Genomic DNA, 23,668 nt, shown 5'->3' with positions numbered 1-23,668 from the left:
TCAAAACATAGAGTCAAGAAGTGGGAAATAGGAAATGTTTAGTGGTGACAGTCCTGAAGCAGGTATTTGGGAAAGACCATTGCCAAGGTTTACCAGAAATCTTTTTTTCATTTAAGGAGGCTTTTTCCCCATCAAAAAAGTGGTACATGCACTGGATTCTTTTCCCTGACTTAATTTAGCCTCATATGGCAATTGTAAGGGTGTCAGACATTTGCTACTTTTCATACATTGTCTCTCTCTCTTTCTCATACACACACACACACACACACACACACACACACACACACACTGGGATTATAAACCAGTTCTGCAACTTTCCTACCTTGGCTGTGATAACATCGTGTTGTGTGTTCTCCTTTTGTTTCTCTGAATGTCCTGTTTTCTTAGATAAACCCATTACCTTTTTTTTTTTTTTTTTTTTGCTCCTAATAGTATATATTCCCCAGAATTCAGTATTTAGTCTTGAGCCCATCTCAGGGAGCTCATTTATTCTAACTGATTGAACCAGCCCATAAACTGGTAATTGTCCAATGAGTAGTTCCAATTTGGACCTCATTCCTCAATTAGACCATTTTCCATTTCCTTTGGAAATCTTGTTGCAAAGTGTATGACCATGTCAGAATCAGTTCTCAGGCAGAACAATTTGTGTTCTTTGGATAGAGCGTGATGTCAATTACTTCCCTCATTATACCAGGAAACAGACTATTATTACTGGCACATACACAAGCTCATACACAAGTACATCTCGAGAATGGGGGCTGAATAATGTCTTTGTTGTTTTATGAAGATCAAAATTTAAAGATGCATAAGATAATCTTCTTTAATCTTATAAAAGATAAAGGAAACCTAGCTGAAATCTTGCAAAATTCTGGAGGAAAGCAATAATATTTTTAAAAATACCATTAACTTAGTTGATTCATTGTGTCTCATTGTAGATGAACATGGTCATGTCCCTCCTGGGGATGTTCTGTCCAACCCTGTTTGACTTATTTGCTGAACTGGAAGACTACCATCCTCTAATTGCTCTGAAATGGCTACTGGGACGCATTTTTGCTCTACTCTTAGGCAACTTGTACGTATTTATTCTTGCCTTGATGGATGAGATTAACAACAAGGTGAGTCTTGTATCTGGATTGTTCTTGGCATCAGAGTGTTATTACAATTGCCTGTCTCCGGATTGCTACAAATGCCTTTGAAATCTGTGTTGTCTCCATTTTTGTGTGCATCACTTTGCTCCCAAGATTGAAGAAGAGAAGCTGGTAAAGGCCAATATTACCCTCTGGGAAGCCAACATGATCAAGGCCTATAATGCATCGCTCTCTGGAAATAGCACTGGGCCACCTTTTTTCGTGCACCCTGCAGATGTACCTCGAGGACCCTGCTGGGAAACAATGGTGGGACAGGTAATGTCACAAACACAAGTGGATGGCAATTAATGGCTTAAAAAAGAGCAGATCAATTATTCCTTTTCATAAGTGTGGCCTATCGTTTTCATTGCTTAATAAAAAAAAAATACCTAAGCTTTATCGAATGCTTACCACGTGCTGGTTGTGAGTTTCATATCTATTAGCTCATGCAGTCCTCACAGCCATTTTTGAGGTAAGTACTACTTTTACACCTTTTTTTACAGTTGTGTACAAAGAAAGGATATTTTAAAGTGGTGTGAGGAGATGGTTATTTTCCATTTGTGTCATAATAAAGCACCTAGATTTGGATACAGGCTCAAGTGAATATTTAAATGGAACTCTACCTATCATTACCTGTTTTCCATGAAAAAAGATTCTTTTGGGAGCACACACTAATACTCATTTCAGGAATGAGTCCACTTTTGTCAGATACTTGTCCCTTAAGTATTAAAGGAAATGCTATTTTAAGCTGGTTGCTTTCATGATAATTATGTAAATGGCCCCAGTCCAACACTACTGTTATTTTACCAGAGAAAAGAAGTAACGCATCACATGGCTTTCTGTCCAATAGAGGAAACCACACGAAGCAAAAGCAACAACGATAAACTGTTGCACATGTCTTACTTCTAGACAGATCCATTTTTTACTTTGAAAAGTCTTTAATTTTAATGTGAATTTCATAAACCCATTTTGGGCTTTGGTTCATGGATGATGAAGAGGTATTTTTAAGTATGTCATCATGAGTCTGCCTGCCTGTTGGACCAGAGTTCAGTTTCAGCAGTAACATGGTCTTGTGGAATTATTTGAGCCCTTTTTTGCTGTGTACTTATTTTTGGAAATATAAAAGGAAAAATTAAAAGTTAGTGTTAACCTTATAAAGCTAATATAATTTAAACATATGTGGGTAGGGGCTTCTGGGTGGCTCTTTCGGTTTAGCCTCTGATTTTGGCTCAGGTGGTGATCTCGTGGTTCGTGGGTTCGAGCCCCGCGTGGGGGTCTGCTGACAGCTCAGAGCCTGGAGCCTGCTTTGGATTCTGCGTCTCCCTTTCTTTCTGCCCCTCCATCACTTGCACTCTCTCTCTGTCTCAAAAATAAATAAAACATTAAAAATAAATAAATAATTAATTAAAAAAATAAACAAAAGTGGATATCATTAGATACCCTCATGCTCAGTTAGATGCTCATCAGACTTAAGCCAATCAACTGTGATTTCAAATGTGGGGGGAAAAAAATTAAGAAAAATGTGTATGATGCTAGACACACATCCTCGAAGACTGTGTCCAAAAAGTATGGCATGATTAAGGATTTTATTTTATTTTATTTTTAAGGTTTCAGGGGGCCAGATAAACTCCCTTTCCAGTTACATTTTATTAAATACTCAATTCTTAGACATGCACATTCCATACATGTTTATAGCACATATTATGTATGGAATGAAATGAAATGAAATGGAGTGGAGTGAAGTGAAGGTTGCCTTTACTTAGTAGAGAGGCGTGGTGATCCGAGGTGTGGGTAGATGGGATCATGGACCTTCAAAGACATCTGTGTCTTAATCACTGGAGTCTTTATGACTATATTACCTTACATGGTAAAATGGACTTTGCTGATGTGATTAAGTGATGAGCTTTGGAATAAGAAAATTATCCTGGATTATGTGGACGAAACTGATGAAATCGCAAGTGGAGACAAAAGGGTCAAAGTCAGAAAAACCAGATGTGACCATGGAAGAGTTTGGAGAGATGTACTTTAATGATGGAGAGAGGGGGCTCTGAGCCCAAGAATGCAGGCAGCCTCCAGAAGCTGAACAAGGAGGGGAAACAGACTCCTTCCTGCTGCCCACACCTTGATTTTAGACCTCTGACCTCCAGAACTGTAAGAAAATAAATCTGTGTTCTCTTAGGCCACTAAGTTTGTGGTTAATTTTTCATGGCAGCCATGGGAAATGAATACACAGCAGTACACAGGTTTCTGGATTCCAAGGGTCTTGAAGCGAAGTCTGGTCATGGCGCTTAACACAAATCTTATCACATGGACACTGCTCCTTGACTCTGCAGCTAAAGTTGAAAGAAATGAAAAACTTGGGAAAATAAGTTTCTTGCACAAACTCAAAGAGCTGGAAATGTTTTCTTTTATATATCCCAGAACGCAGACTGGCATGTGGACTAAGAAATTTACCCTTTAACAGTCTTGATAGAACAAACTGTAAAGAATAAAATTGAGGCGGGGCGCCTGCATAGCTCAGTTGGTTAAGCATCTGACTGCTGATTTCAGCTGAGGTCATGATCTCATGGTTCCCATGAGATGGAGTCCAGCATGGGCTCTGCGCTGACAGCCTGGAGCCTATTCTGGATTCTCTCTCTCTCTCTCTCTCTCTCTCTCTCTCCCCCCCCCCCCCCCCCCCCGCTTTTGCACCTCTTGTGCATGGACACACGCTCTCTCGCTCTCTCTCTCTCTTTCAAAATTAAGTAAATAAACATTAAAAAAAGAATACGATTGAGGCTTCTCACTTCTGAAGAGAAAGTGATTAATTAGGTAGGAATGCCAATGCAATCTAGGAGGCTACTTATGTCTCTGATTATGCAGAAGATTCTGCAATAGTTTCTCACAGACTGACTTGAAATAAAGGAAAAGTCACTTGTCTCACTCTTCTGGGGACCATGCTACTTGTCTCGATCTTTTTAAAAAAAATCCCATCTTGGGGCGCCTGGCTGGCTCAGTCGGTTGAGCGACCGACTTCGGCTCAGGTCGTGATCTCACGGTTTGTGAGTTCAAGCCCTGCATCGGGCTCTGTGCTGACAGCTCAGAGCCTGGAGCCTGCTTCTGATTCTGTGTCTCCCTCTCTCTCTGTCCCTCCCCTGCTCAAAAAAAAAAATTTTTTTTTAAATCCCATCTTCATGCTTAATTATATTGCCTTACTGCCCCCTTCTCATTCACCTTCCTTTCTCTAAGAAGGACCTTCAGCACTTGAAGGAAAGTCTGCAGGAGCTGGCCCATGAGGTTGTGGTTCTGAATAGACTATTGATGAGGGAGGTAGAGTCCATGGGGACAAAGAGAACACAGGGAACATAAAAACCGTGAAAAGTCTGGAAAGTCTGGTCTTTACGAGATCAATATCTCTATCCATGCACCTAGAAACATTTCTTTTAACTACTTAAAAATAGTGACTCCAGGGGAAATAGTAGAGGCATCTACTTTGCATGTAATGTTGGGGACACACCCCAAAGGCTCATTCTTTGTTCCGTCAGAACATTCCAGATGTTTCCTCTTCTCCTCCATGGATCCCCTCTGCTTTGTTTCCTTAAGGATGATGTAAGACTCAAACCTCTCTTTGAGTTTGGATATGAGATGATTTGGTGGCTCCTTTATCCCTCCAGGGAATCTCAAGATGTAGCCACTTAGTCCCATTTCCAATTGTATTTGATGGGTAGGCAGCAAAGCCCTCCTTGGGAGACTGCTCTTTGAAGCTATATACTGAGGTCTGCATTCTGGGGAAGGAGAAAGCAGCCAACAGCTAAACGTAACAACAGCAAGGTCTGGCATTTATTGAATGGCTCTGATGTGCTCAGCGCTGTCTCCTTGGATATGAAATTATCCTTTGAGATAAATCATATTATCTCTATTATCTCTATTTTATAGTTAAGGAGACTGGGACCCAAAAAAGTAAAATAATTTGCTCAAGCTCTTAAACGACGTCAATGACGGGAGCCCACGTTTAACCCATATAGTCTGTGTAGAGTTTGCATCCTTACCCATAGTGCTGAATTGTCCCTAGGAACATAATTAACATCAACACATACTCTCCAAGGTCCTACTATGGGACGTCTAGAGTTCTAGAGTCTGTGGTCCTCTGTGATGCCCCTTGTCTATGGTGTTCCTGTTATATACTCATGACTCTTAGGTTTACTGATCAAAGCTGCCTAGACATTTTAACTGACTGAGTGTTAAGTTGTGAAGTGTGAGGTGTGGTGCTCAACGGGGCCCCTGTGTGGAGAGTGTGCTCCCATCCTGACTAACACGCTAGAACTGGGATTGGACGTGCCCCTGAGGTGAGCTGAGCCACTGTTTGGGGGATTCTCTTATAAAGCATTGTTTGGGTTTTTTTTTAATGTTTATTCAGTTTTAAGAGACAGAGAGAGACAAATCGCAAGCAGGGGTGGGGCAGAGAGAGAGGGAGACACAGAATCTGAAGCAGGCTCCAGGCCCTGAGCTGTCAGCACAGAGCCCAACACGGGGCTCGAACTCACGGAACTCACGGACCGGGGCGATCATGACCCGAACCGAAGTCAGACCCTTAACTGGCTGAGCTGCCCAGGCGCCCCAAGCATTGTTTTCTTCTAATGGTTGGTGAATAAATATTCTTATGTCTCGGTATAATGTTTGGATCTTCTTCTGGTACATTTTTTAATGTTTATTTATTTATTTTTGAGAGAGAAAGAGAGAGAGAGAGAGAGAGAGAGAAGGGGCAGAGAAAGGAAGAGAGAGAATCCCAAGCAGCCTCCACCCTGTCAGCGCAGAGCCCAATGCAGGGCTGAACCCACGAACTGTGAGATCATGACCTGAGCCAAAATCAAGAGTTGGACACTTAACCGACTGAGCCACCCGGGCACTTCTGGTATTTTAGGTGACAGAACGCTGCTCAGGAACAGTAGGATTTCCGTTATTGGGTGAAGATGTTTAGGAACATGTAGGAACTTCAAAACCGCTCTGAAATTTTCTCTTACCTGAGGAGGCCCTCCTGAGCTGGCAGTGCAAGCCAAAAAAATATCCCTCATCGCCTACCTCTGATTGATACTAGTCATTGGAGCCTGAACTCAAATTGGTTGGGGAATGAAAAGGAGAATCAGAACAGGGAAGGGAAAAGTTGTGGCCGGAAATAACTGCAGGAATTTACTATCACCCAATCATTCATTCTGTATTTATCGAGCAGCCGCTGAGAAGCAGGCATCGTGCTGGATACTAGGGGTACATTAGGCATAAAGGTGGGCTGGTTCCTTGCCCTTGTGAAACTATGTTCTTGAGTAATTTTGCCAAATTTGCGAATTTACAAGGGTGACGATGAAATGCAAGGAATCTGAGAACTTTGTACAGAGAGGCTTGCCCTTGTCACCGAGGGGAGTGAAACTCTCCCCACTCAGGGATGCTGTAGTGATGTGTATGAGTTGGTGTGTAAACTGAGTCAAGAAGTGAAGTGAGAATGACTGAGTGGAGTGAGGACCACATGCGAAGGCCCTGTGGTCTGAAGAAGTATGGAGACTGAGGCTCTCAAGGAAAGCCAGTGGGGCTGGAGTGAAGAAGAGGCGAAAAGCAATACCAGAAGCATATGGGGAGCTACACAGCAGTCGGATTATACAGAAACTTCCAGAGCGTGCAGGAACCCCACGCTCTCTTGGTCCACTTTTTACTCCGGCTCTTGCTGCCCCAAACAGCTGCGCATCCCGGTTACCTGGTAGCATTTCAATTCAGCCGTCTGCATCACCCTCCAAGTTTCCGTGCTGTCACGGGGTGGGGTGATCATTCCACGTGGGGCCACCCTTGACTAGTGGGGGGACAGTGCCGGTTCCATAAGTCTCCCTTCTGTCTCTGGCATGGACAGTTCGGAGGCTTATTCTATATGGCTTTCAAGGCTTCCAGGTGGGTGCCCACCAGGGTAAGACTCACGTGATTTTAACATGCTCTTGGGCCAAAGCTCTCCTTCCTTCTGTTTCATTCTTCCCAACCTCTGCTCCTGTTCTCTCACAACACTTCCCAAAATATACTGCTGGCCTCCAGGCCCTTGTCACAGGCATTGCTGGTGGTGGAAACTAACGCTAAGTTTTAAAGTTCGTATTTAAAGTGTTTAATATCATAGTTTTTGCTTTTGTTCCATCCGTATTGTAGTTAGCTACTACTTATGGCAGATGATGTTTAAAAGAGTAGTAGTTATCTTTTAAGAACAAGGGATATTAAAGTTAAAAGAAATAAGAGATAAATTCTATTCCGTATGGTACTTGGACATACCAAGAATCCTGGAGGTGGTACACAATTTTCGGGAAGCATAGCTCTGACGCGTGAGGCTGGAAATTCACCTAATGACTGCTATTCAAATGGTCCTTTGCCCCACGAGAAAATTCTTTCTCACTAATTATCTTATCTTATCTATCTTATCTTATCTTATCTTTAAAAATGTTTATTTATTTATTTTGAGAGAAAGAAAAAGCTAGCAGACAAGCGACAGGGGTGGGGGGGGGGGGGAATCCCAAGCAGGCTCCTCATTGTCAGTGCAAAGCCTGACACGGGGTTCCATCCCACAAACTGTGAGATCATGACCTGAGCAGAGATCGAGAGACCGGGAGTTTGGATGCTTAACTCAGCCACCCGGGTGCCCCTGACTTATAAACATTTTTAACACATTAGACAAACTAATCCTGTATCACATTTGCTGCCAGTACTTTTCCCAGTGTGTCTTTTCAACTCAATAAATATTGCTGTTTGCTAGATTAAAGTCTTAAACTAACATGTGGTCAATATATTCCTGGTTTTATTTCTTATGTCATACCTATAAAAGTTTCCCAGTAAGAAGACTTTCGATACCGTGGCTTTGGAATGTTGAGACAATTATTTTTAGACTAAGAAAATAAGGGTGAAATAGTCTTCACTTGCTAGATAGACATTTTTTTTTTTTTTAATTATTCATTGTGGTTTCTAAGCTAATACTATGCAGAAGCAGAACAAACCTGATGTTGACACTAGGGCCATTTGAAAGGAGAAATGCTCGTTTTAATCTGGCTAATATCCCAACAGGAATTTGTGCGGCTGACCGTTTCTGATGTTCTGACCACTTATGTCACAATCCTCGTTGGGGACTTTCTCAGGGCATGTTTTGTGAGGTTTTGCAATTACTGTTGGTGCTGGGATTTGGAATATGGATATGTAAGTATGATATTCACTTTTCTCTTATCAGATTATTCCTTTGTGGATTATCATTTGCACACACAATGCAAGAAAAAGACTTTAGAAGGTGGGGCCACCTGTAAGACATTAATAATGAAGACCAGGGAATACAGTTCTGATTCAGAAGGGTTTCAGACAGGAGTGTCATGATTTCGGACATTCTGGTAAAATTAGCCCGGGATGGCTAAAGCAGCGGAGCTCAACCTTTCCGTGCATGTGATGAACTCAATCGATCTGGGACCCATAGGCAGCCCCCTCCCCTTGAAGCTTGCCGACATTTCTAGAAGCAGGGCAAGATGGGTGTATCAACTGCACATTCTGTTGATTCCTTTGTTTCTACAAAACAGAGTCCTGGACAGTTACTGTGCAGTGCATTGACGGATAAAAGAATTCAGCAAATATGGTGCTAATTTCATAAAGCTCGCGGGGTAATGAGAGCTCAGCAGAGACACGAGCAGGGAGATGTGGAAGTTTCAAGGAAGGCCCAGGGTGCTGATAGAGCTTTGGCGAGTGGTGAACCTGAGCTCTGAACTCTGGCAAGATGATTTCCTGCCCCACAACAACAGTGCGAGTTTCTCTGACTCCCTCCCCAGCTCACCCTCTACGCTAAACCCCAGGTGCCCCCCGCAAAGTTCAAGGGCAGCAGCAGGGCACACATCACTCTTGGTCTACCACCTTGTCAGGTGACTGCTGCCCCTCTTTTGCAAGTGTAACAGTCATCTTGGGAACTATGACCTGAAGGGTTGACTGTAATCACTTGCTTTAGATCCTCCAATGGCTTATAAGTACTTAAAATGGATTCCAAATCCCTTTCCAAGGCCTTCGATACCTTATGGGATCTGTTTCTTATTTCTCTCTGAGCTCGTCTTCTACCAATTTTGTTCTTGCTTTACAAAGTCCGTACACTTGGGAATTCTCTCTTATGCTCAAACACAAGATGATCCTCGCATTTGCTCTAGCTGTTTTTCCCTATAGGGTGCAGATTCCTAGAATTTGGTGCGGTTGATGCCTTCTTGTCATTAAGGACTCAGCTACTATGTCATCTCCTTTGAGCTGTTCTCTGACCTTCCCATCTATCAGAGCTTACCAGGCACTCTGTCTCAACACCCTGCTTAATTTTCTTCATAGGATGTATAACTATCTGACATTTCCTTTTAAAAACAACTTTATAACCTATCTCTTACAGTTTGAATGAAAGCCCTGTAAAAACAGAAGCTTTGACCTCTCGGCTTAGAACTATGCTTGTCACATGGCAGGCATTATATGTTGACCGTCTGCTTCAGTGTCAAACCTCTGCTTTCTAACACCATCAAGGCAACGCCGCCTATTGACAGAATTCTGCCTGCTTCCAGGGACGTGCCCATGGGGTCAGTTCTGGCTTTGTATTGCGGAGCCAATGCTGTTTCTCCCCTTGCTGGAGGAGGGGTCTCCTTTTCTGCCGCCCTCTCCTCAGTCCCATGCCCTCTAGTCTCCGGACAAATCCTATACTCAGAACGGTTTCCAAGACACCAGCCTGGATCCTCAGCGTGGCTCTCTGACTTTGAGATTGTACCTTTGATGATTAGGTCCTCTCTGCCACCCTCACTGAAAGTGCCTCTGGGACGGGCCAGAAGTGGTTAGGTAATGCTCTTTGGTGAACTCCAGTGAGGTAATGCTATGGATCCAGGATGCTGTTGTATTGTTTTCCCATTCCCTGCTATGAGGTATTCAGCTGGCTTGGTTTCATTTCTATTTTCCCTGTCTGATTCAGCTCTTCTGAGGCCGACGTAAAAGTTGCCATTCTTTTCTTAGGCCATTGCTTGGCTTATGCTTGCCTTTTATCCCTTACTGCTTTCTTCTTAAGTGCTAGAAAATTTTGCTTCAAATATGAAGTCAATAAAACATGACCTGGATGCATAAAAGCTGTAATTAAATGACTGTAATTTATTATTTATTGAGTGCTGACGGTGCTCTTGGGTTAGTACAAAGTACAGGAAAAAAGACGAGTTCCTGTCTTAGGTCACAGAGACTTTGTTCCCATGTTACTTTTGGAAGGCTCTTTAGAAAGAAGCCCAATATCAAAACAAGTTTTAAACAGTAAAGTGTGGATGGTGGATCTTCGATGTGGATCCTACTATCATTGGCCCATCACGTAGAGAGGGTACACGGTTGAGTGCTTACCAGGTGCAAATCGGTATGAGCAAACCTCTGTGCTGGGTGATAGGGGTACAGAGATGTAGACGATGTAAGCCTAAGGAGAGGTTGCACACTTGGGCTAGATGCCTCAATTCAACTTTCCGATGTATGTATTTTTCTCTTGTCTACAGAGTGTTTTTGTTTGTTGGTTTGGTTTTTATTTATTTATTTATTTATTTTTTAATGAGCTCATATTTTACAACTGCAAGTTTTATATTAAAAAAAAATATGGATTTCTTTCTTTTCGTGACATATTGGGAGGGCTGGCAACATTAGATCCACATTCCCACACGGCAGAAATTGGCTGCAGTGAGAAGCCACTGCCTGGCGGCAGATGGAATTTGCATCCCCCGGCCCGCACACTCTTTACTGCCCTTTGATCCCCCAAGTTCTTGTTATTAGTACAGAGCAGAAAATATAAATGCCACAGAAGAAACCAATGGTTGCATGACTTTGGGGGGTGGATGGAGGGAGGGAGAAAGGGAGAGAGGGAGGAAAGGAAAGAGAGAAACAGAAAGAGAGGGAGAAAGAGAGAGAGAGGAAGAGGGACAGAGAGAGATCAGAAATGCAAAGGCGTGTTGTAGGAAGAGGGCCTTGAGCCGGTCTTGAGAAAGCCTCAGAATTTCAAAGGTCCAGTGGAAGCAAGGGTTCTCAGTGGAGGGACCAACGTAAGACAGGGCCCAGCAGTGATTAAATTTTTATTGGGTGTCAGTTAAACTTTATCTAATTTTTAGTTATGGTAATAAATATTATGGTTACGTTTATTTATAGGCATGTAGATAAATATGCTCACAGATAAATTATAATGGTAGGCACAGATTGTTTCCTTAAGAGAAATTTCTCTACGTTGAATTGCCCAGTCCTAGAGAATGTAGAATTTAAAAAATTCATTCACTTTTATTTATTCTATTAAAAAAAAAATTATTATCTTTTTTTTTTTTTTTTTAATTTGAGAGAGAGCGAGAGAGACAGCATCCGAGCTGGGGAGAGGGGCAGAGGGAGAGAAAGAGAATCTTTTTTTTTTTTTTTTTCTCCAACGTTTATTTATTTTTGGGACAGAGAGAGACAGAGCATGAACGGGGGAGGGGCAGAGAGAGAGGGAGACACAGAATCGGAAACAGGCTCCAGGCTCTGAGCCATCAGCCCAGAGCCTGACGCGGGGCTCGAACTCACGGACCGCGAGATCGTGACCTGGCTGAAGTCGGAGGCTTAACCGACTGCGCCACCCAGGCGCCCCTAGAGAATCTTAAACAGGCTCCATTCTCAGCACAAACTTTCGGTCACTTTTATTACAACAGCTTCTGTAACGACTAAACTCTGTGGACTTCCGCCTCAGCTCCAGAGAGCCACAGAATGTTAATGTCTGGTGGAATGTTGACACAATCAGTCATACATCCATTATTTCACACCTGAAAATTGAGAGCTTATGAATCGAAGTGAGTTGCCTAGGCTTGTGTGGCCGCCAGGGAATAAACGAGGGCAGGACACAGGCATTATGTTAAATATGCTGAATGGTATATACTGGTCGTATCAGAGTAACTTGAATGAAAAGCGACCCCATATGGTTCTCCAGTTATAAATTTATGGCCGAAGTATTATCACAACAAACCTATAAAGATGAGCTGAGCTGTGAAAATTACTGGCTAATGGTAGGCTGTTAGAGCACGTAATGTAAGTTAATGTTTTCCAAGGCTTCTCCAAGCAGAGCAGACAATTTTCAATGTTCTGAAGTGTTCACTGACTCATAGGACGTGGAATGATTTCCCCCAGGAGGGATTTTAGCCCCCCAGGTTCGGCACAACTGCCCTAAAGCCTCACGTAAACTCTTTGGGTTTCCTTCAACAGTTCAACACAGAATGCCTTTACTTTCAGTTTAGCTTGTGTTAACATTACCTTTGCTATTCATCAATAAAAAAGGTAACAGGTATGCAAGAAGAAATAGAACTGAATACACAGCGTGGTATTAGAACATGGTCAATCAAATGAAACCTCAGCATCTTGTTTCAAGTTACATTTTTGAGGTGGTCCTTGTTAAATTTACATAAATGGAAAATATAAGAGGTTTCCCTGAGATCTGATGAAGGGGTTCAAGATTATTAATAAATGAGAGGCATATGTTTGACAGATCATAAAAGTGGACTCCATAGTATAGTATATCTTATGTAGTTCTTACTATATGTCAGAACTTCTACAAAATACTTTACACATATTATTGCATGTATTCATACCAGCAATGCTATGAGGTAGCTCCTTTTTTCCCCGACTTTACAGTAAATAAGCCTTAGAGGATGTTTAATAATTTGCTCAAAGACATATCCCTAATCATTGGTGGAACTAGGAGTCAAACTCATGTTGAATCAGCTTCAAAACCATCAACCAGATTTCTGTCATGTTAAATTTTCACTGTAACGCTTAACCCTAGAAATTTCAAGGACTCTGTCAAGTCATGATGAATTCATGAGCCAATCTATGACATGGGTAACTCAAAGCACTCCCAAGATTAGACAGGTCACCTGCAATAGAACGGAGTTAACAAGAAAGCCTGTGATGTACAATTAGAAAGAGGGGCATCTGGATGGCTCAGTTGGTTAAGCATCTAACTCTTGATTTCAGCTCAGGTCACGATTTCACTGTTGTGAGATCAAGCCCTGTGTCGAGCTCTGCGTCAGGCTCCGATTAGAAATAAACTGATGTTCTCCATCTGGGAATGAGGTATTATTTAACAGTCCAGGAAGATGCCATGCTAAGGAGTCAGTAAGAAGTCTTGAGTATCCCATGAAGGGTTGACAACATGGGAAAAGGGACAGTACATTCTGGATGTGAAGTTCCACTTGAACATTGGACAGTATTTGTGCAGACAATGAGGGTTGAAGTACAAAGCCCCAAGTTTTCTGAGTCACCCTAGTAGACGAGGCTAGGATTTGTCCTACATCGGTGGTTCTTATATTTGAGGAGACACCAGAATCCCCCGAAGGCAGGTGAAAACACAGCATTTCTGATCTGGGACAGGTCCCGGAGAATTTACTTTTCATTTTCTTTTTTAAAATTTATTTATTTATTTATTTATTTATTTATTTATTTATTTATTGAGAGAGCACTCATGCAAGTGGGGGAGGGGCAGAGAGAGGGAGCCTGAAACAGGCTTCAGGCTCTGAGCTGTCAGCATAAAGCCCAACACGAGACTCGAACCCACAAACCATGAGATCATGACCTGAGCTGAAGTTCGACGCTTAACTGACTGAACCACGCAGGTGCTCCCAAAATTTACTTTTCTAACAAACTCCCAGGTAATACTGCTGCTTCTGGTCTGGGGACCAGAATAGTCTTGAGAACCATTGACCCAGAGTGATTTCAGCTGTGGGCAAGTGAGATTTGTATGTCAGACAGGACATTGCAATGACAGAATTCTCTCTGAGATATTCCACAATATCCATAGGTTAATGATCTGTCCCAAATAACTAAGCTTGCAGACAGAGGATGAGTTTTCATGGCTCTTCAGTCCAGTGACAACCATCTGTCTTTGTTGTGGGCAGATGACTGACTCCCGCCCGCCACAAAGGTCCAGAAATAAAACAAGATAATTTCCAATCCCTTGACTGTTACAGACCTCAGCCTAAATCCAAATGGGATCTGCTTTTGCTGGCCCCTAAAAGTCTTATCAGGGATGAGCAGCCCTTAGTGATTTTGTTATATGCATCCCATTTGAATCAGTTCATTTCTCAGTTTTCAGGAAAACCTATTTTTTCCCAAGCATCATTTACCTTCAAGCTATTTATGTTTTAGAGGCGATTAAGCAAACGTATTGCAAACTGATTTATGCTTGTGTTATTAAAGTATTGCTTTTAAAACTTTAAAATACAATATCATCTCAGGTTTTCATTAAATCCATCTCTAAAAGAACGAGCATTGAATTTTATAGCGTGTGAGTGTGTGTGTGTGTGTGTGTGTGTGTGTGTGCACGCACATGTGTGTTTGCCTCCTTACTTTTGTTTTTGGTTTTTTTTTTGGAGTGAGATTTTCTGAGTTGAACTCATATAGTATTCAAGTGCATTTCTAAGATGTTTACAGAGAAGCAATTCTTTAATAACTGCATCTAATTTTTCAACCCATTACAGATTTTAGATTAGAAAAGGATCTTAGAAATGATCTAGTTCAGAAGTTGGCAGACTTTCCCTGTAAAGTAAAGGGCTGGATGGTAAATGTTCTCACTTCTGCAGGTGTGATATTGTGATAAAATAAGAAATATATATTTTGGTCTCCAGCTCCAGCTCCCGGGCAGAGCTCCTAAAACCTTTGTAATTTCCTAAGCGGTTCAGGTGCTAGGATCATCTTTTATTCCAATATTTGGTCTTTGACGCTGGTTCCTGATACAGAGCCCCCAAATTCTTTGGGATTACCTGGGTGACGGGAACATTGCTTGTTCCAATGAGACAATGCTTGGTGGCTCCTAGATAGCTTCAGGATGGGGACTGGTCAACAGAAAGGCCGAACCACGATTAGAAGCTTGAAACTTTCAGCCCTATCTCCCCCATCCTCCAGGGAGGGGAGAGGGGCTGGAGAGTGAGTTAATGATTGATCATGCTTACTGATGAAGTCTCCATAAAACTCCCTGACCTGTGGGGTTCAGAGAGCTAGCAGGTCGCTGAACACGTTGAGGTGCTTGGAGGGTGGTGTGGTTGGAAAGGACATTCGTGCCCTTTTCCTCATACCTTGCCCTATGCATGTGCACCTCCTCCATCTGTCTATTCTTGCCATATTTAATAATAAACAGTAGCCGAGCAAATCAACTGTTTTCTGTAGTTCTGTGAGCCATTCTAGCAAATTATCAAACTTGAGGAGGGAGATGTAGGATCCTCTGACTTAGAGCCAGTCACTCGGCATAGGCGACAATGTGAACTTGTGATTGGTGTCTGCAGTGGGGCATTCTTGTGGGACTGCGCCCTTAACCTGTGGGGTCTGCACTAGCTCAGGACAGTCAGTGTCAGAACTGAGTTAAATGCTAAAGCATCCAGCTTATGTCCGTAGAGAATCGGGGCACTGTTTAGCAAGTACTGTGCATGGAGCGTAGAAAACACTTTTGCTTTCAGCAGGCGATATGGTCTCGGTGGGGACTGTTGAGCTCTCCTGTTTTCGTGTCCAGCAGCCACAGGCAATACATAAACGAACGAAGGCCGCTGTCTTCTAATAACTATCTGTTTACAAAAACAGACAGTGGTCCAGATTGGGCTTCTGGTCCACAGTGTGACAACCACTGACCTAGTTTTTCGCACCAGTTTATCTGTGAGGAAACTGAGGCCTGATGAGATACGCAACAGGCCCAGCTCACGCAGCTAGGAAGTGGCAGGGCAAGGTCTAATACTCAGACAAGTGTGTGGACCCCAAACCCTTGGTACAGTAGGGACACCCTCTACCCATCTTTCGCATCAGGTCAATTTGTGCATCAAAGGTTGTATTCCTCCGGCTGACCCTGCTGCACACACAGTATGCGAACAAAGGCTCCCAATGTGTCCTTTATGTTTTTATAGTTACCTAGTTATAAAAATATCTCAAATGGGCTTTAAGAGGCTTATGTATTTGTGAGAGTAAAGAAAATACACTTCTAAAGGGTTGAATTTTTTAAATTTTACATAGCTTGGTGGGCTAAATCATGGCACTATTCTAAAGAGGTCAAAGATGAAGGTTTGGTTCTTAAACTGACATGGAGAAGAGCCGTTCCAAGGCCACAGATGGCACAGGCCACCCAGCTGAGCATTTGTCAAATGTGTTCTGTGAGCTCACAAGGCTTCAGGCAAAGGGAAAGGTGGTCCAGAGCAAAGCGCTCCTGATGAAATTGGGGCCTGGATTCAAGAACTCTCGAGGCAAGGCATTCAAAAGCTGTGATCGTTCTGTTGGGGTTCCAAACCAGACAACTCTCCCATCTTCTTACAGATATTTTTAGGAGGGGTTCTTGGGTTTGAAAAGAAGAGTGACGCTTGCGTGTGCATGTGTGTGGGCGTGAGCATGCGTGTGTGTGGGCTGCGTGTGTATGTGTGTCGGCAGGGAGTTTTGATGAAGATACAGGGGGTCTGAAGCCACCTCTGCAGATGCCAGGATCTGGGACAGGATTAAGGACCTGCTTCCCGTTTGGTCTCTCTTTCATGGTCTTCTTGGTGCTCTCAGTTCACAATTTCGCTTTTCTTTCTCTTGTCACTGGTTAGTCAGTTTCCTGACTGATTGTTCTCTAGCCCAGCTCAGGTAGGAGACAGTTTCATTGCTGTTGCTAATTAGCATTACTCCCATTGATAGATGCTTTCCTTCTAGGATGCCTGATGTGTTACCAGAAAGCCTTTCGACAGGCCACCCTGGGACAGATGCCCACCTCAGTTCCTATTGGTGGGCCTTCTGCACAAAAAAAACAGCCTGATGCTGCACCCTAAGCAGGGTGGCATCTAGGAGACAAACACTGGATATTGAGTTGAACAGCTTCTTAAACGTTAATTGTCTCTCTCTATATTCATTTTATTGTAAAGGAAATCCACATTTTTTTGAAAAATACAGTGAAACATTGGATTGCGAGTAACTTATTCTGCAAGTGTCCCACAAGACGAGCAAGCATTTCTAATAAATCTTTACTTGATAGTCAAGGATGCCTTGCAATGCAAGTAGTAAGTGACGCTGAATGTCACATGATCACAAGTGAGCCAATGGTTCTTGAAACTCGCTTTGATATATGAGTCCTTTGGATTACAAGCACGTTTCCAGAACAAATTATGCTCGCAAACCAAGGTTTTACGGTGTTTTAAAGTATGCAAACTTAAGGAAGAAAATGAAAGTCATGATACATCCCCCACCTATATAACACCTGGTGATTTGTTGGGCATTTTCAAGTCTTTTCCTTATGCATAATTTCATATTCAGTTGATAAAAATAATGAATGTATAATTTTATATATTTGTTGCTTAACATCAAATCCTGGTTTTCTTTTGTGTAAGTAAGCATTCTTCAAACGGTGACCTTGATTATGTGCACTGTATATCATAGTATAGATATACTGTATTTACTTAACCAATACATATGAAGAAAAGGCTATAAAAAGGTTATCTTTTCCATTATGAGGTATGTTTAAAAATTTAATTCCTGCCCTCTCACTTTCTAAATTTTCCAAGTTCTGGCTCATGTGCCCAGAGAGTCATTATTGGATATTTAGATGGTGTCATCTCTGCTTGTTACACTTTGTCAGCATTTAAGCTCGATTTGTTAACTCACATTCCCAGAGGTAAACTCACAGGGCCAAAGAGACTGAGATTTTCTTAAGTTTTTAATACATATTGTCAAACTTTTCCCAGAAGGTTGCTCCAATTTTTACAATGGGCCATGCATGAGAGCCCAGTGGTCCATGCTTTCACAACATTTTGAATGACTGCTTTAGAAAATGAGCCTTACTTTGTTAAAAAGGGTGCTGCATTATTTTATTTAGCACTACTCGTTTATTAGATTGATTATTCCGTGATTATTGCTGCATGGAAGCATACCTATGCAGAAACATGTACTGCTCGGGTTTTTCAGTTTGCACCATTTGATATGTTAATCCAGCAAATGTCTGTGTCTTCTGTAGCCTTCATACACTGAATTTGACATCAGCGGCAATGTCCTCGCTCTGATCTTCAACCAAGGCATGATCTGGTAGGTCTGCTATTGGACTGTTTACAACTTACAGAAAAGCCGCAAAGAACATTATTGCATAATGCATTGTAGCCTGGTGTCAGAGAGGTCCCCAGTCTGGGTCTAACTCAACTGTTGCCTTTGCAAAGTGGATAGGAAAATCTCGTTTATATTTGTATTTATATTTATATTATATTTACATTATATTTATATTATATTATGTTTATTTTATATTATATTAATATTATATTTATATTTGTATTTATATTCATATTTATATTTGTATTATACTTACATTTACATTTATATTATACTTATATTTGTATTTATATTCATATTTATATTTATATTATATTTATATTACATTTATATTATATTTCTATTTATTTATATTTATATTTATATCTTAACTCTTCGTCCTCAAAGACATCTGCCTGTTTTGCAGAGCGTTCCTTTATCAAATACTGGGAGTGTATTTCCGCTTTGTAGCTTCTTTGAAAGCTTTTTTATACTTTTATATCCTGTGACACTAGGGTCTACCGGTGAAACATTAATGGTCCCATAGCCACATGTTAAGTATGAAATAAATTAATGTCAGGCCCTTCTGAAAAACTGATTTTATTCTGTCATTATCGAGTATGTTTAGAATACAACTTGTTGCTTTTGAAAAAAATATCTTACCAAATCCAGTAGTTTTAGGTAACTGGACTACTGGAGATGTAACTTATGTTTTAGGAAGTTCAAGCTAAAAATACGATCACTGTTTCGTAACTTGTTTCACAGGCCATTTACACATCAGAATTATGTCTTTTGATGTACAAAGGATTGTCATATCTTTTATTAAATGAAAGCATTCTCACTGTAAACCTTGACAGGTTAAGATGAGCCGATATAGTAGAAACTGTTTTTGAGTTTAAAAATTGGTTCATGGCATGCGATTCATCTAGGGACCATGTGTCTTGGAAATCTGTCACTTTTAACTAAGAACACCCAACCCACAAGCTACAATTGAGCATCTTTATCTTACTGACACTTGTTTAATATAACACCGTGCCACTGACCACGCCATTGTCCTATGTACTAGTCCTAGTAACTTGGCTCAAATTTTGCACAAGCTTTATATAGCACTTAAATCCTTCAACCATAGCTGCATTGAGCTGGTAAACCTTTGCAAGACTGCACCTCTCTGCAAATGTTAAAATTATCTTGCTTTAGTGATATAAAGACCATAATCAAGGACCCCATCATCCTGCCCTGGGGTCTGTCCAATTCCTGTGCCTCACTAGGTCAATACATATGAAGAAAAGGCTATAAAAAGATGATCTTTTCCATTATCAGGTACATTTAAAAATCTAATTCCTGCCCTCTCGCTTTCTAAATTTTGCAAGTTATGGCTCATGTGCCCAGAGAGTCATTAAAGAGCAAAACGCATCTTTCATTCTCTAAGCAAGGAGGAAAGTCAAGTTGGTCCAACATATGACCACCAACAGAGAGAGTAAAGGGAAAAGCTTCTAGCAGTTCTGGATCTTTCATTTTCTGGAGGGGATTCTGCTGTCACAGCAGAAGATGGCTAACTTCACTACTGGAACAATGAGAAACCATCACCTTGTATCAGTTTTAAAACTCCCTGGCTTCTACACAGAGTGCCACAAATCCCTCAGGCCTGGTGGATGCCATTTGTGCAGACACATGCTACATGTCTGTTTCTTGTTCTTTCGTAGCAAAGACAACAGACTGGCCTAGAAATTCATTTTCATGATCAGAAAAGCCGTTGAAATGGCTGTCCTGATTCGTTTCGCTTATAATTTTGCAACTATTTAGTCCACTATGGTTCATGTTGAAATTCTTAAATATCCAAAACCCTTCCCCCATTCTCTCACGAGCAGACCCATTACCAAAATCTCTCCACTATCCCTTTCTGTGTATTCCTCCTTTAGATAGTGGTCAAGCCTTGCTTCTTGTTGGTCTGAAGAGGACATTAGAATGTGATGGTGTTTTTTTGAGCGTACAGAGATAATTACACCCCGGAGTCACAGAAGCAAAAGAACTATTGCTTACTTTCAGGTCAACCCTTTGGACAGATGGTCTTTTTCCTAACTCCCAGAAAGTTGGTAAAGGAGGGAGGATGTGGTTGGTGGGCAAGGTGTGAGGAGTGTGTATTCCAAGTGTGGTAGGCTCCCCCACACAAGGGGACTCACACACAGTAAACTACTATCTTATGAGGCACAAGGAACTGATACTGGAGCTTGGTCACACAGAAACAAAAGACTATGGGACGTTTGCACTCACGTCCGTTGGTTTGTGACTAGAGACATTCAGGTACAGCTTTAGGGGTTTCTAATTAGTGGATGTTATTAAAGTCCAACTTTAAAGGTAAAATCCATTTTGGCATGTAATTGGCTGACATGATCAGTACACTTTTATATCACGCACTTCATTTTAAAATGGATAGCACAGGGCTTCGTCATCGTATTTTAAAACGACAAACACACGTCATATCTCTATCAGAACAGGGTGTAGGGGCAGCAGAAAACGGTGAGACAGAAGATGGATGTGGACATTGCTCCAACACTGTCTCTTTGTGTACCTCTTCTACCTTTGTCCCTGTCTGCTACCTCATTTTCTTGGTTGATCAGATGTGAATAATTTACCTGACATGTACCATGTCACTGGAGTAATAAGGAGAGCTCAATGAAAGAAGCTTTCATTCGCTTTGATCTTCTTGGAAGAAAAGCACTTTATAAGGCTAAGGTATTACAAGGATCTTGAACTGACAGATGACAGGATCAAGTGTGGGTAAGGGACTTAGTGAGCCGAGCTGATTAGTGAGTCACCGGCAAAGACAGTTTGAGCATTAGGGTTCAGCTATCACTGTGCCAGGATCTGTTTTTCTAGGTTATGGTTCTTGAACCTGTTTGTTCAGAGTGCCCATTTGATATTTATTTTGAAAATCTGAGGTTTATAGGTGCACGTACCTAGGTGTGTGCATATATACGTATACAGATGAATGATGCATATATATATATACAAATATGTGTGGCTTTAGGTAAGTCTAGGTATTAAATTATATACAGAATTGTGTCTGAGGGTAAACTAGGTTGTATAGCAGCTGAACACCACCCCCTCCCCCCCAAAGCTTAGTGGTTTACAAAGGGAAAAGTTTTCTTCTTATGTACTCTGCATGTTCAATGTGGGTTGATAGAGGGATCTGCTCTTGTGAGTTACTCTCACTCCAGAGTCCTAGACCGGCCAAATTGAGTCCATCTGGAACAACACTGGATAGGGTAGCAGAGACATGAGAAAAAAATCCACACAGGGCTTTCAGCGTTTCTATCCAGTAATGAGACACCTCATTTTGATTTCCATTTCCTTGGGCAAAACAAATCGTATGGCCAAGCCCGGCTTTAGAAGGGAACACACATAATCATTCACAAGCATCTAACATGACTAATATTGGCATTTGAGAATACAGTGCACTGCTATGTAATTGTCGCCCCTTACCTGAGACTGTCACTCACTCGCTCACATTTTTGAGGCTCCGGGTTCTCTCTGGCTATCCTGTAACAAAGATACCCCGTGTTGTTCCAAAGTCTATCTTCTTACTTTTTTTAATTCATAGAATTTATATTTTAGAGAAGTTTTGGGTTCACAGAAAAACTGAGTGCAAAGTACAGAGCGTTCCCATACGCCCCCAGGCCCCCACAGGCGCACCCACTATTGACATCCCACACCGCAGTGGCACATGGGTTACGATTGATGACCCTGCATGGGTAGGTCATCGCCTGAAGTCTGTACCATTAAAAAAAAAATAGTTTATCTTTCTTCAGAGTGTCTGGTCCACTCGTTATGTTCAAGTGTCATTCAGATCTGTGGTATCAAGTCCTATCAACAAGAAAATCCAGATTTGGGGAAGATTCCACTTTTAAATGAAATAGCTTAATGCTGGTTTGCAGCATTTCAATTATAGAAATAGCAGAAATGAATTTCTTCATCTAACTCACCCCTTGCCCCCCTCCAACATAATATACCAAATTCACATTGGATTGGTTGAAACAGCCTCTCTACATATGTAGGAAATCTAAACTGCTGGCCCTAACTAGAGCTACTGAGGGCTTTATCATAGCTGGGACAGTTGAAAAGATGTGACTCTGGTTATACTTCTAAAATAAGTGCACATGTATCCTCTTTTTGGTTTTGGACCAATACATTGCTATTAATACTGTTTGATGATGCTAATGGATTTTCTCATCAAAGAAAAGTGAAATTTATTTTGTTGAAAATAACCAACTAAGCCATCAAGTAAAAGTGACCTCACCTAACTACTTCCTTTTTAAAAGTGGCATTTAAAAATAGTTTTTAAAAGCCAGATATACAAAGTGGTAGATTTCCAGGACAAACAGAAGTGTAAGGAAGTAAACAGATTAAGTTAAATTAAATTAAATTAAATTAAATTAAATTAAATTAAATGGATGTGTTGCATTTTCATCTCAAACACATAAAGCTTCCTATAGATTATCAACAAAACACAGTCTATTACTGGGCATACATACCTCAGCTCTAAAGCACCATAGTAGCTACATAGCTAATAGGGAAAACCATCAGCAAAAGAAAAATTCATTTTATTTTTTCTCTTCCATTAAGCAAAAATTAATTAGCCCACAAGAAAAGTAATTAATCCAGATGTGTAGTTTATTCGAATAGAATGAGTGGTTTTAAGGGTAACAGTAGAAAGAGGTTAGATTTTTAGTTATTAATTGATGATTTGAGTGTTAAGGGAAATCAAGTTTATTTTAGAAGTAGAAGAGAGAAGTAAATATATGTAACATATTCTCTGGTGTAGTTTAAATTGATTAATGCTAACAGATATAGTTAACGGACAGCATAATTGCCGTGAGAGCATCATGTATGCAATCCCTGTGGTAAAGGGAAAGATGGTAAAATGTGCATCAAAGACGGAAATTGACTAGGCAAGTTTATTTATGAAAAGAGTTTGTGTGCTTGAAAGCGGCACTGCATTTTCTCCCTTTGGCAAATAAACATGACGTGAGATAAGCAAGGTGCTGTGTGACTTTGTTACGAAGAGACGACTTGAAGTGAGCAGAGCCATGTTTTTTCTTTCCAGGATGGGCTCCTTCTTCGCCCCCAGCCTCCCAGGCATCAATATCCTTCGACTCCACACATCCATGTACTTCCAGTGCTGGGCCGTGATGTGTTGCAACGTTCCCGAGGCCAGGGTCTTCAAAGCTTCCAGATCGAATAATTTCTACCTGGGCATGCTATTGCTCATTCTCTTCCTGTCCACCATGCCTGTCCTGTACATGATCGTATCCCTCCCGCCATCTTTTGATTGTGGCCCCTTCAGGTTCTTGCCTTTGAAATTCCATCCGGGTGTCGTTTTCTTCCAGGCGTGGAGATAGGAATGGTCACTCCTATAAGCTTTGTTTTGTTTTGTTTTGTTTCTCCAAACAATGGCATTTTGGCCTGTAGAAATGAGATTCTTTGAGCGTCCAGGCTCA

The 23,668-nt window shown here is 41.4% G+C and overlaps 1 protein-coding gene across 12 annotated transcripts in view; it reads left to right on the top strand.

Annotated features, from left to right (window-relative positions):
* TMC1 (transmembrane channel like 1) overlaps positions 1-23,668 on the top strand; it is a 219,739-nt gene that overhangs the window by 181,445 nt on the left and 14,626 nt on the right. For 11 of the 12 annotated variants that reach the window (XM_047830897.1, XM_047830895.1, XM_047830899.1 and 8 more), the window contains 5 exons: positions 936-1,115; positions 1,242-1,403; positions 8,187-8,315; positions 18,106-18,173; positions 23,275-23,514. In XM_047830897.1, the coding sequence (XP_047686853.1) occupies positions 936-1,115; positions 1,242-1,403; positions 8,187-8,315; positions 18,106-18,173; positions 23,275-23,514 (779 nt within the window). The remainder of the gene's footprint in view (positions 1-935; positions 1,116-1,241; positions 1,404-8,186; positions 8,316-18,105; positions 18,174-23,274; positions 23,515-23,668) is intronic. The other variant, XM_047830903.1, reaches the window with a different exon arrangement.

Source organism: Prionailurus viverrinus, chromosome D4 (genome assembly GCF_022837055.1).
Source record: "Prionailurus viverrinus isolate Anna chromosome D4, UM_Priviv_1.0, whole genome shotgun sequence".
Taxonomy (NCBI): domain Eukaryota; kingdom Metazoa; phylum Chordata; class Mammalia; order Carnivora; family Felidae; genus Prionailurus; species Prionailurus viverrinus.
The sequence above is the reverse complement of the archived record's forward strand: the minus strand, read 5'-3'. Positions and strand labels throughout refer to the sequence as shown.